This window comes from Lagopus muta, chromosome 3 (assembly GCF_023343835.1).
Source record: "Lagopus muta isolate bLagMut1 chromosome 3, bLagMut1 primary, whole genome shotgun sequence".
Lineage (NCBI taxonomy): Eukaryota > Metazoa > Chordata > Aves > Galliformes > Phasianidae > Lagopus > Lagopus muta.
In genome coordinates this window covers 8485172-8499088 of record NC_064435.1, presented here as the reverse complement: position 1 = coordinate 8499088, position 13917 = coordinate 8485172, and the positions used below count along the sequence as shown (strand labels likewise).

Below are 13917 nucleotides of genomic sequence, written 5' to 3'. Positions count from 1 at the left end.
TTTTTCCAATGTCTCCCCACTCTGAGAAGAAATTTTTCCTAATATTCAACTTGAGCAAGTATTGGATATTTACTGCCAGGCACTGACATTGACAAAACTTCTAGAAGGTTGTTTGCACTTCGGTGCCTTTGGGAATCTCAGCATGTTTTGCCTCATCTCCTCTCCAGAAGAGTGAGTACTCTACCTATTGCCTCTACTTTCTCTGGAAGTGGAAGCATCTTTGTACATCCAATCTGCCAGCATGGGGAAAAAAAACACTTGCTTAATAAATTCTGCTAAACTGACAGAAGTCAGATGCAAAGAAGAAGTGTTGATTTTTGAGGACACTTTTTAAAAAATTCCTTACAGCTGTGTTTTGTGACCACCAGCTTCTGCCCTGAGCATAAGAAATGTTGCTATATTCTACTTAGTTTATGTATTCCCACATTGCCAAACAAAATTTTTAAGCTGGAACAAATGATCCTGTACGTTATAGACTCCTCCAAGGAGATGACAAAAGGCAGAGTCTCAGTACTTTTTCAAAAAAGTGAAAAAATACTGCCCTCATAAGGCAGCTCTGTTTAGACACTAAAAATGGAACCAACTGACATCACCACTCACTTGAAAATCTTAGTGTTAATATTTCAATTCAAAAAGAAATATTTTTAGTGAGCATGTGGAAAATTATGTTCTAGTTGATATGTACTCAGCTTTTTCAAAAATCCATTGACAAGATTGAAAGATTATGAAGGGAACTAAGCTGTCATGGGGTAAGAAGGAAGGTTACCTCAAGGTTCAGAAATTGCTCAGAGACAGAAAACAGTATAGGATAAATGGTCAGTTCTCACAATGGAAGAGGATTATCTGCGCATTCCCAGAGACCTTTGTTCAAAGTTGGGCAGTTCAACATCTTCCCAAACAGTACAGAAAAAGAAATGAATACTGAGATGATAGCATTTGCTGAGATAAATTTTGAGGCTATGAAATGAGTCACAACTCAAACTGCCTAAGAAAAGTAAAGAATTCAGAAAATCACAAGTGAGTGTGTTTAATGAATCAGCAGTTTAGTGCCTCTAAATGAAAGGGGAAAATAATTTTGCTTAAAACAGCTTGGTTTTTCAGTACACTGAGGTATGTCACTTTATATAATATCACGGAATCATAAAATGGCTTGGTTTGGAAGAGACCTTAATGATCATTGAGCTCCAACCTCCCTGGCCAAGGACAGAGTTGCCAACCATCAGATCAGGCTGCTCAGGGCCCCATCCAATCTAGCTTTGAACACATCCTGTAAGATGAGGATGAAGATCTTTGATCGTCTTTTATTCAATGCCAGTGAAGTTCCTCAGGAATATTGTAGAGATTAAATAAAACAGCCAAGCTCAGATATTTCTGGGAATCAGTCAGGTCAGAATTACAGCGACCTGGAGCAAAGGATCTGAGGTTCTGAGCACTGTGGATTTTTTATTCCAAAGGCATTTTACCTTAAGCGACTCTGATCTTGACTTTAAGCCATAATGCCTTGCCGAATTAGAGAGTTACTTTGCTCATCAAGATGTTTACTCAAATTCCTTTTACAAAAGCAAATGGCAAGTTCCCATGAACATAAAACAAGAACTCTAAAATCAGCATGAAAGATGCAAAATATCACCACAAAGACAAGCAGTAGTGGAAATGGACTGGCGAAGTCTGTTCAAAACAGAGTTTAGTCCAAAAGATGGTACTTGTGAAGTAAGTCTCCTGCTTGTCTCTTTTTGCATTGCCAACAATCCTGGTGTGTGCAAACTGATTCCTTTTGGATAGAAACAGTCTGGCAGATGTGGTGAAGGAGTGTGGAGTGGATCTAATGCCATTTATTGCTAGTTGTTATACAAGGATTTGAACAAGTAACCAGGCTATAACATCATCTCATACTGAACACAGGCTGAAATGAGATGCAGGTCATTAATGGCTCTGCATGAGAGAGAAAACAAATGATGAAAGAAAAGCAGCTAGGGGTGACTGCAGGTGTAAATGAGTCCAGCTCAATCTTGAAGAATATGGTGAAAATAGCTACAGTCCGTAGAGCAGTATGCTAGCCATTATTCTGGGTCATCTAGATATTGTATTTGCATTTTTGTGCTCAAAGCTTAAGTTGCATTTAGCTCACCATGAATCACTTTCATTCAAGTGAAGTTAGAGGCATCATTGGGAATTTCTGCCTCTCTATCTTATACAGTAAATTATAAGCAATTTTTTTTTTCTGTATTTGAATGGAACAGATTCCTAGAACCACATGAAAAGGCCATTGTCTTGTCCCTGTATGCAATAGGAAGAAGAGAGGTGGTAAGAGCACAAGCAGCAGGAAAAACATTTATACTTGCATTCATACACAATACACAGGTACTCAGGCATTGGACAGACAATGAATTTTTGGATCCTCTCTTCCACCCTGAAAGAGGCTCCATATAAAAAAAATGCTACGCAAAGTTTTTACAGCCAAGGAGGGAAACCTAGAATTTCAGTCTCACCAAAAGGAGCCATTTATTTCTTGATTCAAGGTTCATGTGATAAACTGAAGTTCTGATATCTCAGGAGTTAGCAGGTGCTGAAACTAATTCAGTGCATTATATAAAAGCTAGACTTCTCCACCTATGACAGTATGTAGCGATTTGCTTTAATACTGCGATTCAGATATCACAGCTTGCTTATTCGCAACAGTGATGTCTGTCGCATCAGTCCAAAGCTGATTTAAAAAGTCATTTTTGCCAGTTGACTTTGCATATAGCCTACACGTTAAATCCTGAATTGACACAATGGGAAAGAAGTGCATTTTTGTCTAAAAAGAGAACAGAAACTAGATCTAAGATTTCAGCTCGGAGCTGAGTAGACCCAGGGAAAATCATTTCACTGATTAAGTTCAACTTCCATGCCTAATGTTTCTCTGCTACTTAGAATAAAATATTAAACTAAGCAATCCCTTTGGAACAAGCTTTAAAAAGCTTTCATTAGTCATTAAACCCTTTCACTGCCTCATTAAATCTAGTAGTGTAATCTGGTTTTGATTAGCCCCATTGTTAAACATCCACTGTTGTCAAACACTGATAAGGAGGGAGAAATTGCTTTACAGATCACAGACGTAATTATGTGTCTCATCACAGCTGATAAAGTGTGAAAAATCACCTTCAGCCCCACAGAAATCACCCCAACACAGTTGGCACAAAGTAATCTGACTAGACATTCATACCTAAAAGGTACAGATTAATATATCTCAGGGGCCTTTGACACTTCACTACCACTCTACAAATGTTCAAAAGAAATCTCAAGATTTGTGGGAAGGAAATTGAAGCAATTTAATTGATTGTCCTAAAATAATATAAACTTGTACTAGAGACAGATTTGAAAAAGTTTTAATAATGCTTGAAACTGATAATGTTTCATAGGAGAATTGCCAGATCAAGCAGAACAGGAACTGGAACTGGAACAGGCTGCCCAGGAAGGTTGTGGAGTCTCCTTCTCTGGAGATGTTCAAGACCTGCCTGGATGCCTACCTGTGCGACCTGCTGTAGGGAACCTGCTTTGGCAGGGGGGTTGGACTCGATGATCTCTGGAGGTCCCTTCCAACCCCTACAATTCTGTGATGCTGTGATTCTGTGAAGCATGTTGTAATATTATTACCAATCTCAGTGAAATCTTTAATTGAAAAAATCGGATGGCTGCCTGCCTGACACCAAAGGAGTCAACACAAATTTATATACACTGTAAAACAGGCGTAGTTATGCTGCCAGTAGAGTTGCAGATGGTTAGCACTGAGAGCAGAAAAGCAGGGGTCAACACACAGCCACAGCTTACATCTTTCTAACCAAATGTTCACCAGTCTCCTCTTTCATGCACATATTTTGTGTGAAGTTTCTGAGGGAAAAAAAATGCTTACGGTTTAGAGCCATCAGGCTTTTTAGTGTTTCTGCTTTGTGACACATGCTATAACTTCCGAGTTGTCCTTCTCCAGATGCTAAGACTGTGCTATGCTGAAAACTGTATTCCTGGTAACAACAGTAAGAATCCCAGTGTGGATTTTGTTATTATTATATTCCTGTCATAAGGATGCTAAAAGAAGCATCATACTCGCAGGCTCTCATCTTGATGGGGGATTTCAACAACCTGGATGTCTGCTCGGAAAGCAACACAGCAAGCTGCAAGCAATCCAGGAGACTCCTGGAGTCCATTGAGGATATCCGAACTCCCCAGTCTATGTACTGGACAGACCAACCAAAGCTAAAGCATTACTGGTTTCCTCAGACATGAAGGAGGCTGAGGTACTCAACAAGTTATTTGCCTCAGCCTTCACTGCCAGTCAGGCTTCCTACACCTCTCACATCCTTGAACCTCTAAGTGGCAGTTGGGACACCAAAAAGCCTCCCACTGTACGTGAAGACCATGTTTGAGACCACCTGATGAGATTTATGGGGATAATAATAAAATAATAGATGACAGGAGATTTACATTAGATGTTAGAGGGTGATAGAGGTTGCTCTCAGAAGTTGTGGATGTCCCATTCCTGAAGGTGCTTAAGGCCTCGATGGATGGTTCCCTGGGCAGAGAAAGGGCCTGTTAGGCAGAAAAGCAGAAGTGGCTATGTCCAATCTGTCTGACTTTATGTTAAAAGAAAGAAGGAACAGAAGTAACATGTCCAACAGTTGCATCAGCGGGGGATATTATTTTTATTTCTTCTATGCTCTTTCTAATGTTAATAAGTCTTAAAACTAGCTTAGCTAATTCATAAAAATTTGAAGACAGTACAGTAAACAGTTTTGTGGCCTTATGTATGTGCCTCTAATAATGCTTTGACTGTAAGATGTTTGGTGCAAGAGCTGTTGGTACAGCCTACATCAGAGAGATCCTAGTTAGACAGTTCCCAATAATCCCAAATACTGGCTGGTTTCAATGCATGATTGTGCAACTAATAGCAGCTCATAACTAATAGCTCTACCACTATTTGGTCATGGTCTGTTTGGTCATTTTTCCTTGTGTAAACACAAAACATACTGTCACTCTCAGAGTAAGCTCTATTTTCTAAAATGATGCCTTGCTTTTCATCCACAATAATTTGTAAGGTGCTTTCCTGGCTTTCAGTTTTGCCAAGATTTTTCTTATACACTTCACAAGTGTATCAGAAGTGGAGGGAGACAGCTGTATACCAAATCAGTAACATGGTGTGAATGAGAACAGTAAGCTTTGACTTGTTGCTAATGATTCTGTACCAGAAGAAATTTAACTATTATGAAATCATTTATGACTAAACAATAACAGGAATTGCTGGAGAGTTGGGTAATGGGTCATACAACTGCTATCCAGCTACCTTATATTTTTGGGAGCAAAGATTTGGCATTCTAGCACACAGACACAAGAAACTGTTGGAAAATTCTCAATCCAATGGTTGTGCAGCGTTCATGCCAAAGCTCAACAGTCTCCAAAAGCAGTACATAAAAGTAGATTGATGGATCGATGTAGCTGCTGCGATTAGTTTCTGATAACAAACGTGATACTACATCTTTGTGTGAAAACATGCTTTTCAACAGCTCCATGCAGTACATGGATATTATGCGTGTGCTAGCCCTGCAAATACTTCCGATCTCTATTGCAAAAGTATCCTATGGCCACTGCTTTCTACGTTTCCTTCTAAAGGCTTCTAAAGGAAATAGGCTAATGTCCTGTGCATCAACAAAATTCTCTTCTGACGTAGTAAATTCAAAACTTGCATCCCATTCTGCGGTTTTGAAGAAAGCACTAGGTTGCATAACCCTAGTGATCAGTAGCTGATGCTTTGTGATGTGTGTTTATTGTGCACAGTGTGACAGGCCTCATCTTGTGCTTGTACACTTTCCTCCGCTGTTACCTGCTGCCTGCGTTCTCCATGGCCCATACACACACTGAAACTTTCAACCAAGGCTGTTTCTCAGAAAACATCTCATTTTCAGACTGGATACCAAGATTATGGCAACCTATATGTAAGAACTCGTTCTTTTTAGTTCTAGTTACGTTTGGTACCTGCTATTACCTTTCCTAGGAGATGTAAGTGAAGTTGCATATAAGTTAAACGTATTTTGTTTTTTTCCCCTGAAACAATATTATTTGTCCACTAGAAACCAGATGAAAGAAAACTAAGTCTGAATGGGAAAAAAATCTAATTCTGTTATCCTTTGGTTTGACAGCAAGGGTCAAATTTTCCTCAGGAAAAATGAAATGATCTTATATGACCAAGTTGTATGGATGCTTGCTTTCCATGACTCCTAAAGCTCACAAGGCTCATCATTGCCTGGAAGTCTGTATTGTGGATTGTCCCTACAAGATTTTCAGAGATAAGCATCTCCTGGAAACATCATAAAATCCTCACAACAATCAATAAAGCTACAAGGAAGACATTTTTTGGATCTGTTGCCAAAATCAACTGTTTTCTGTCCACAAAATGGTTGTGGAGCTTCTCTTCCTCACCCATCCCAAGGTCAGCAAAATTCATACCTTTACATACAAAGAACAGAGTAGATTTGAAAGAAATCAGAAGATAAATTGCCTATCAGACTGCTGTAAACTCTATTATACTTGACTGTTCCCCTGCTACACATACACATTTGCATAAGATGGCACCAGCATTTAGCACTCCAGTTACCAGGGTATAGCTAATTAATTAGATTCCAGGGCTGAGAGTCTTACATCATGAATGAATTTTCTCAGGAACTGGAAAAACTCAAGTAATGTACAAGATGGGAAAAGAATAATCCAAGATGATACTATAATAGATCAAGTCTGTCCAAATCCAACTTTGGTGAATATCTTTGTGATATATACATTTTCTTTTCATCTCTCTGTGTATGCAGAGTTACTATAAAACTCAATTTTTTTTTTAACCTTCTCAGGTTGCAACTGAAGAAAATGCATCAGTTCAACCCATCAGCCTGAGTCGATGGATTTATTCAATTTCTTTCCAGTACACTTTAAAAGAAGGCTATTCATCTTTATCTTCCATTAAACATCTATGAAGAACCATAAAGCATTTCAGAGAGGCTAAAAAAGGCAGAATTCAATTGTAATGCTTTCTTTCTAACCACTGCATTTTTTTGCATTATGTTTTTCTAAGTAAAAGAGAGGCCACTTTCAAAGAATATATCAAAGAATATACATCATGAAATGCACTGACCATTATTATGGGTACTACATGAGCCTAGACTGCTACTTAACAACATACCTTAAGTGGCATTTTAGTGGTTTGGTTACAAATACATCTTATTAATTTTCTATTTTAAAGACAAAAATAAAATCTAACCACAAAACACCCTTTGACACTTCCTGAGTTTAATTTGCTTGCTGCATCCCTTCTGGCTAGAAGTAAAAGCTGTTTTGAATCAAAAGCATTTTCTTTCTGCAGGGCCAAAGAAGTCTTCCTTTACAGAGAAACAGTTTCAAATGAATTAGTAAGGTAATGTAGATCACTTAATTTGTTTTTTTGGTTGGAGTTTCTCTTTTTTTTTGTTTATTTGTTTGTTTGTTTTGTTTGTTTGTTTTAAACTTGGTCTGAAAACTTTTTTTTTAAAAAAAAAAGTTGTTTAAATGCTAGTTTCCCTACTAAAAGATCAGAAGAGGCATTCAGGCACATACATCCTGAAATCAATTGTTTTATAGACAACAGAGTTAATGAGGCTCGATTTCCCCTGATTTGATGTCATATTGTCCCCCATTTCTCACATTTCACCAACAACCCAACCTTGTAATACATGCTGTGACCCTCCTTCCGCAAAATTCCTTTGTCTACTCAGTATCTAACATCTCTTTCCATAGCAACTCAAGGTCTAAGGTTATTTTGTAAATACATCCTACACCCATCAGCTTCCCCTCAGGTTTCCAGAACCTCATCACCATCATCATTCACTCCTTTCTCTAACTACCGCCCAACAAGAGTGTTAACATGGCCAAAGAGCTACTGACACAGTGATTAGCTGAGAGACTACTAACAGAGTTAATAATTCCTAAGTTCTCTCTTCCCAGTGGCCATTTTCACCAACTTCAGAGGAGCTGAATATTTCTGTGATTCTTCTTTTCTGTTAAACAGGGTAAAAATAACCAAAATTACTTTTGAAAGCAGAACTGAGATAAGAATGACATGAACCACGTTTTCTTGGGAAAACAGAGAGGGAAAAAGGAAATTTGGTCTTACTTAACTGCAATAATTTTCAGTTATGAAATGGTAATTCAGAATACATTCGTTCTTTGATGCCACTTGTTTCACTTCCAGGGCAATTCAGAAGCTGATGGAAAAATACGATAGCAGTCTGTGGCTGCTAAAAATGGGCTAAAAAATTAGGGAAATAGAAGCTCATCTCATTCCAGCTTCACAGTCTTATTTCATCTCGATGCTAACAAGAGCTAAAAATTAGCCTTGATATTTTAAAGGATGCCTGCCTGAAAAATCTGGAACAGTTCAAAGCAGCTGCATTTAGAGGAACAAGAAATCTTACTGTTTTCTCTCATCTCCCCCACAGTGCCACGTGTCTGAGATACCTTCTCTTCCAACATTTTCAAGGAGTGGCACCAGTATACCAACTCCAGAATGTAGGAGCTCTGTATTATGCTGGGAAATTCACATATGGCAGAGTAAAGCAATGTCTCTCACTCCCAGAATACATCACATTCTTTTAGTGCTGTTCTTCATGAAAATGAAAGCACTGGAAGAATACACAGATTTTTCTACTATCTTTAGTTCAGTCAGAATAAACATAATTCTTGTCTTGTTTTTCCTTCCTTCTCTTTTCTTTTTCAATAATAATCCACAGAATTATAGAATCACTCAGGCTGGAAAAGACCTTAAAGATCATTGAGTCCAACCACAAGCTAACCATCCTACCCTAACTCTAACAGCCCTCCACTAGATCATGTCCCTGAGCACCACATCCAGACGGTTTTTAAACACATCCAGGGATGGTGACTCAACCACCTCCCTGAGGAGACTATTCCAGTGCTTAACAACCCTTTCTGTAAAGAAGTTTTTCCTGATATCCAACCTAAACTTACCCTGGTGCAACTTGAGGCCATTTCCCCTCGTCCTGTCACCACTGAGAAGAGACCAGCCCTGCTCTCGCTGTAAGCACCTTTCAGATATTGGAAGAGAGCAATAAGGTTTCCCCTCAGCCTTCTTTTCCCCAGACTAAACAGCCCCAGTTCCTTCAGTTTCTCCTCACAGGCCATATTCTCCAAGTCCTTCACAAGCCTTGCTGCCCTTTTAAGCTAAACAGTAATTCTTCAGAAAAAAAAAACCTGACAATATGTGACTCTTTGACCCCCATTCTCATTTGGGCTTTACAGAGTAAACAACCTAGAAAAGAAAAAAATTATATAAGCAATATACTTACAGAAAATACACCAGAATACAGAAGTACAACAAAGTTTATGGCAAGAACTGTAATGACATTTCCAGCTTCAGCCAGATAATACTTACTCTACGCATCAGATCATGAAAACAACTCAGGTATACAGACTACAAACAGAGAAACTAATAAAGAATCTTTCAAATTAAGGGAGGTACTTCTTCATTATTTTCAAAATCAACATTGCTTTTCACTGTCTCTGTAATCTTCTCTGGCTGTAGCTTAATAGGTCCTCGTCCAATTTGTTCCTTTTCTGGGATTATCTTTGTCACATCTGGGAATGAATATTTGTCAGGATCCACTTCTAATTTCTCAACTGGTTTGCTTCTGAAACAAGAGGGAAACAAAAAAAAAAAAACCTTCATTTCAGGGTCAAATATAACAGCACTGTTTTGGATACCTGTTATTAAACTTAATGACTTCATTGCGAGAGTTGTTACTGAGCCCAATTAAATGAGGATTAAAAGTCCTTATTACTTGAAAATTGTTCGTTACAAAAATTCAGCGTGAACAATGAGTACTGCAAAAGTACAGCTAAATCTTCACTATTTTTTACAACAGAATCTCTATCTTACAAAAATAAACACTGATAGTTAATTTGTTGGCATCTGTAATTTGTCTAATATCAGGACATGAAGATTGCTGGTGTCATATTTTAAGTGACTGGCTTCTGATGTAAGACAGGATTTTACAATCATAACTGTTCCTTCATCCTTCTGTTCACTGTTATCACACAAGGTGATTATTAGTTATAGGATGACAAATGGACAAATGTATCTTTGGAAAGCAGAAATACTCCTTTAATTCGACAGAAAATGTAATTGTACTAATTTGCGTGCTTATATTAGCTAATTCGTAGGTTTTGTTAGTGGAAATACTAGCAATGTTTGTATTATGAAAAAAAGATAGTATAAGAAAGGCCAGAAGTACAAAAGAATCTCCAGATTCAACCACTATTAAGGAAATTGTTTTAGATTACACTTGCAGATGAGGACAGTCCACGCATTAAGGCAACCAAACAACACCACATGATGATCAAAGACTTGAAATATACTTTGTCTTGCAAAGTCTGTCTTTTAAAAAAAAGGCAAAATGGGAATTTCATTGTCTGATGATCTAATTTCTGAAAATTCCAGCATGGTTTGTTTATCTTCGTACTGATTTTACTATTACACTAAGGATTACTTTGGGTCAAAGTTCCAAGCTAAACATTACAAAAGACAGTACATTACAAGATGTGAGAAAACTCCTCGTTTACCCAGGAGATCAGAAAGGTTTACTAAGACTAGAACAAAGGAAAATGTAGCAAGGTTACTGGTTGAAAAAAATGCTTTACTTTGATGACAAATTAGGTAATGAAAGTATGTAAATAAAGTACATAAGAAGATCTTTAATCTGAAATACATCATCTTCAGTTTTTAAAAAGCGAGGTTTTGTGAAGAAGCTTCCAAAGTCTGCCCATGCTTCTTCATTAGTCTCCCAGACCATGCCTGTGTGTCAGATCCCTGCCCAACTTACAGAGAAATGAAGAGGCAGGTTTCTTCACTTATGCTAGGGCCAAGGAAAACATGACTAACAGAAGAGTAATAGTCAGATTAGCCACCTCTTTCAGCATTATGCCACTAGAATTTTCTTGTTCTAAGGGAATTTTTTGCCCATTTTGCTGAGCAGGAAATGTCCAGAGAAGCCTACCTCTTAATAATCAGAATAATCTTTTCCCACAAGCGATGAAAACAAAAGCCACTGAGAATGGCTTCCTGAGAATGTGTTACGAGGAAAGATACAAGAAAATTGTCATTTCTTTACTCTGAATGTTCTTCCATTTATGAGGCTAGATTTTTAATTAAACTAAACAGTTTAATGACACAAATTTCTGTGGCAACATTCCAGAAAATGTTCATTCCTTAGAGTTAAGAAACAGTTCTGTTTCCTCTGTGATTTGTGAAAAGTGCTGTCACTTTGAAGGATTTTATAAGTAGCCACTGGGGGATTCTAAAAAGAACACCTTTTTTTTTTTTTCCTGTCTAGAAAATTAATATAATCACTAATGACAAGTCACTAATTTGAAGGCATCTCAGAAAAAAAGTAAAAAAGCATAAATATTAAATTTAATCAGCCTCACATACTTCACTCACATGGTAGAAAAGATTTACCTTGATTTGATTTATTTCAATTATTATTGGTAATTTGCATTTGTTCTAAAATTGTACAAATTGCTAGTCATGAAAATACAATCAACATTATGGATTTTGAATAATTCATTGCTTAGTAGATGAATAAACTTCAATACACCAAAAAACAATTAACTGCATGATAAGTAACAGTCCACATCAACAAGCTTGTCACCAGTCATTCTCAAAATTTAATCAGCAAGTGTTACCTAGGATTAGCAAGGACAATAGGAAAGACTGAGAATCATCACAGGTCAGATCAGATATTCTGTACTTCTTTAGTACAGCTCACGTTACTCCCTCAGCTATCATAAAAGAAATGTTTGGACAATGACAAGCCTTAATCATGCAGAATTCAGTGCATATATGACACATACATACAAGTCACTCTGAAATTATTGTTTCCTATTTATTTCCATGGAAACTACAACAGATACAAAGAGCACAATAACACTATTTGACAGAGCAATCTCTCAGCTTCGAGACACAGTCACCACCATTAGCTGTGAATTTTCATCAGCTACGAACAAGATCCTTCATGTTGCATTCATAAATATCTCCATGGTCATTCAGAACATGATTTGTGTCTCATGTCATTGTTGCCACTGCTGAAATGCACCACCCACTGCCTCACAGTGCTCACATCCACTGTTTGGTCTCTGTAAATATTCAGCAAATATCAATTAATTTCAGTTGGTGCCATTTTTTTCTGCATGAAAGAATTCAACTCCACACCTTTGCTTCATACGCACTTCGTAATACGTCAGTTGCTATTTTGTCAGACCGCCTCTCTGCTGCCATCTGTCGCACAGCAACAAAATGTAACAGAATATTGCTGGGATGATTCAACCTCTACCGCCATACCACCCACATCTGCCTCTGATGTCGTGGGCCAACATAATAAAATAGGAAGCATTAACTTCAGAACTGCCATTGCACATCTCCTGGAAATGCACTCTTCCCATCACGCTTCTATGGAAAAAATGGTATGACTACTGATGATGTCATGACTATCTGAAAAATTTTGGAAGAAGGAATGCAAAGATTTTCTGCCTAGGAGAGTAAAAACTATTCTTGTTGCTAATGCTTTTTCATAAACAGTGGTAAAATAGTGATGAAGACAGTAAGACCAACTACAATATATCTATCAGCCTCAGTGTTCACAAATGATTCCAATTTCAGGCACTGCTACCTGCTGTTGAGTGGTCTCTACACAAGCGAGAATGATGATCTACAGATTAGATCATCAAAATAAATAATATCAAGTGATTTTTTTTTTCCTGGCATTTCTTTCCCTTAGAAAGGTTATTTCTATCTCTATATAGTTGAGAGATTCTTCAAAAAAGAAAAAGATTTCACAATAAAGAAATGACAGTCAGTCGTTCAATTTTGCATAACTATTGCAGCCTGCTGATCAATCTGGTGTGTGACAGAGCACAACTCTGATAATTTGAGGGGGTTTTTTATAATTTACACTTTTGTTCATACCGTTCTTAATTCCAACATTTGATATTTTAATGATTTGACAGTTACATTTTCTTGCTTCAACTTCTGAATTTCAATAAAAGTTTGGATTGCCAAAGATTTCTCATACTCGTGATCCAGAAAATACACTGGCATTTGACTGAAAGTTTCCTTTCTTGCATCAGCATTTGCAATGATATTTACAAAGTATGACCAACAGCTCTGGAGAACCAATCCAAGTTTCAGCTTCACAGTTCTGTCCCTTACCTTTCTTTTCACAGTCACTTCACAATATCAAACTGACCTTGCCTGTTAGTAAGAAACACGCTCCAATATGTTCAATATACAAATCCATCTTAAATCACATTTTTGCATCTTAATTATCCCAGAAAAACAAAAAGCACTGCTAAATTTGTTAGTCAAAGCTGAGTCCTGTTTAAACATCGGGGAAGCTTCTACTGAAAACACTTCATTCTAACAAACTGTTAAGACCTCACTTAAAAAGTACTGAAACGTTATATAAATAATGCTCATAGCAAGGGGGTTCAAACTAGATGATCTTCATGGTTCTTTTCAACCTAGGCCATTCTATGATTCTATGGAAAACACTGTTAAGTATGTCTGTGCTCTGAGTCTTTTATCCTTATCACATACGTACATTTTGAGATGATTTTAGATTTTAAAGCTCAAGAGCTAACTGAACAGTATTTTTGAGAATTTTCCGAGTTGTCCTTGCCCTTATACAACTATGGATTATTAGACACATGTGTGAGCAAATTAATTTTCAAATCATTTCTTAGGCGCCCGACATTTTTTTCCTCTGTTAGTCAAAAGATAGAGGTGTATACTGTATATTTTGGTTAGCTCTGGGCATCCATGAGAATGCAATTCAATCTACGCTTTACGCT

The 13917-nt window shown here is 37.4% G+C and overlaps 1 protein-coding gene across 8 annotated transcripts in view; it reads right to left on the bottom strand.

Moving 5' to 3' along the window:
• DNAAF11 (dynein axonemal assembly factor 11) overlaps nucleotides 1–13917 on the bottom strand; it is a 348016-nt gene that overhangs the window by 293074 nt on the left and 41025 nt on the right. For 7 of the 8 annotated variants that reach the window (XM_048940329.1, XM_048940323.1, XM_048940326.1 and 4 more), the window contains one exon: nucleotides 7289–9701. In XM_048940329.1, coding sequence (XP_048796286.1) covers nucleotides 9515–9701 — 187 coding nt within the window. In that variant the 3' untranslated portion in view covers nucleotides 7289–9514. Of the gene's footprint in view, nucleotides 1–7288; nucleotides 9702–13917 lie in introns of those variants that run through there. The other variant, XR_007376059.1, reaches the window with a different exon arrangement.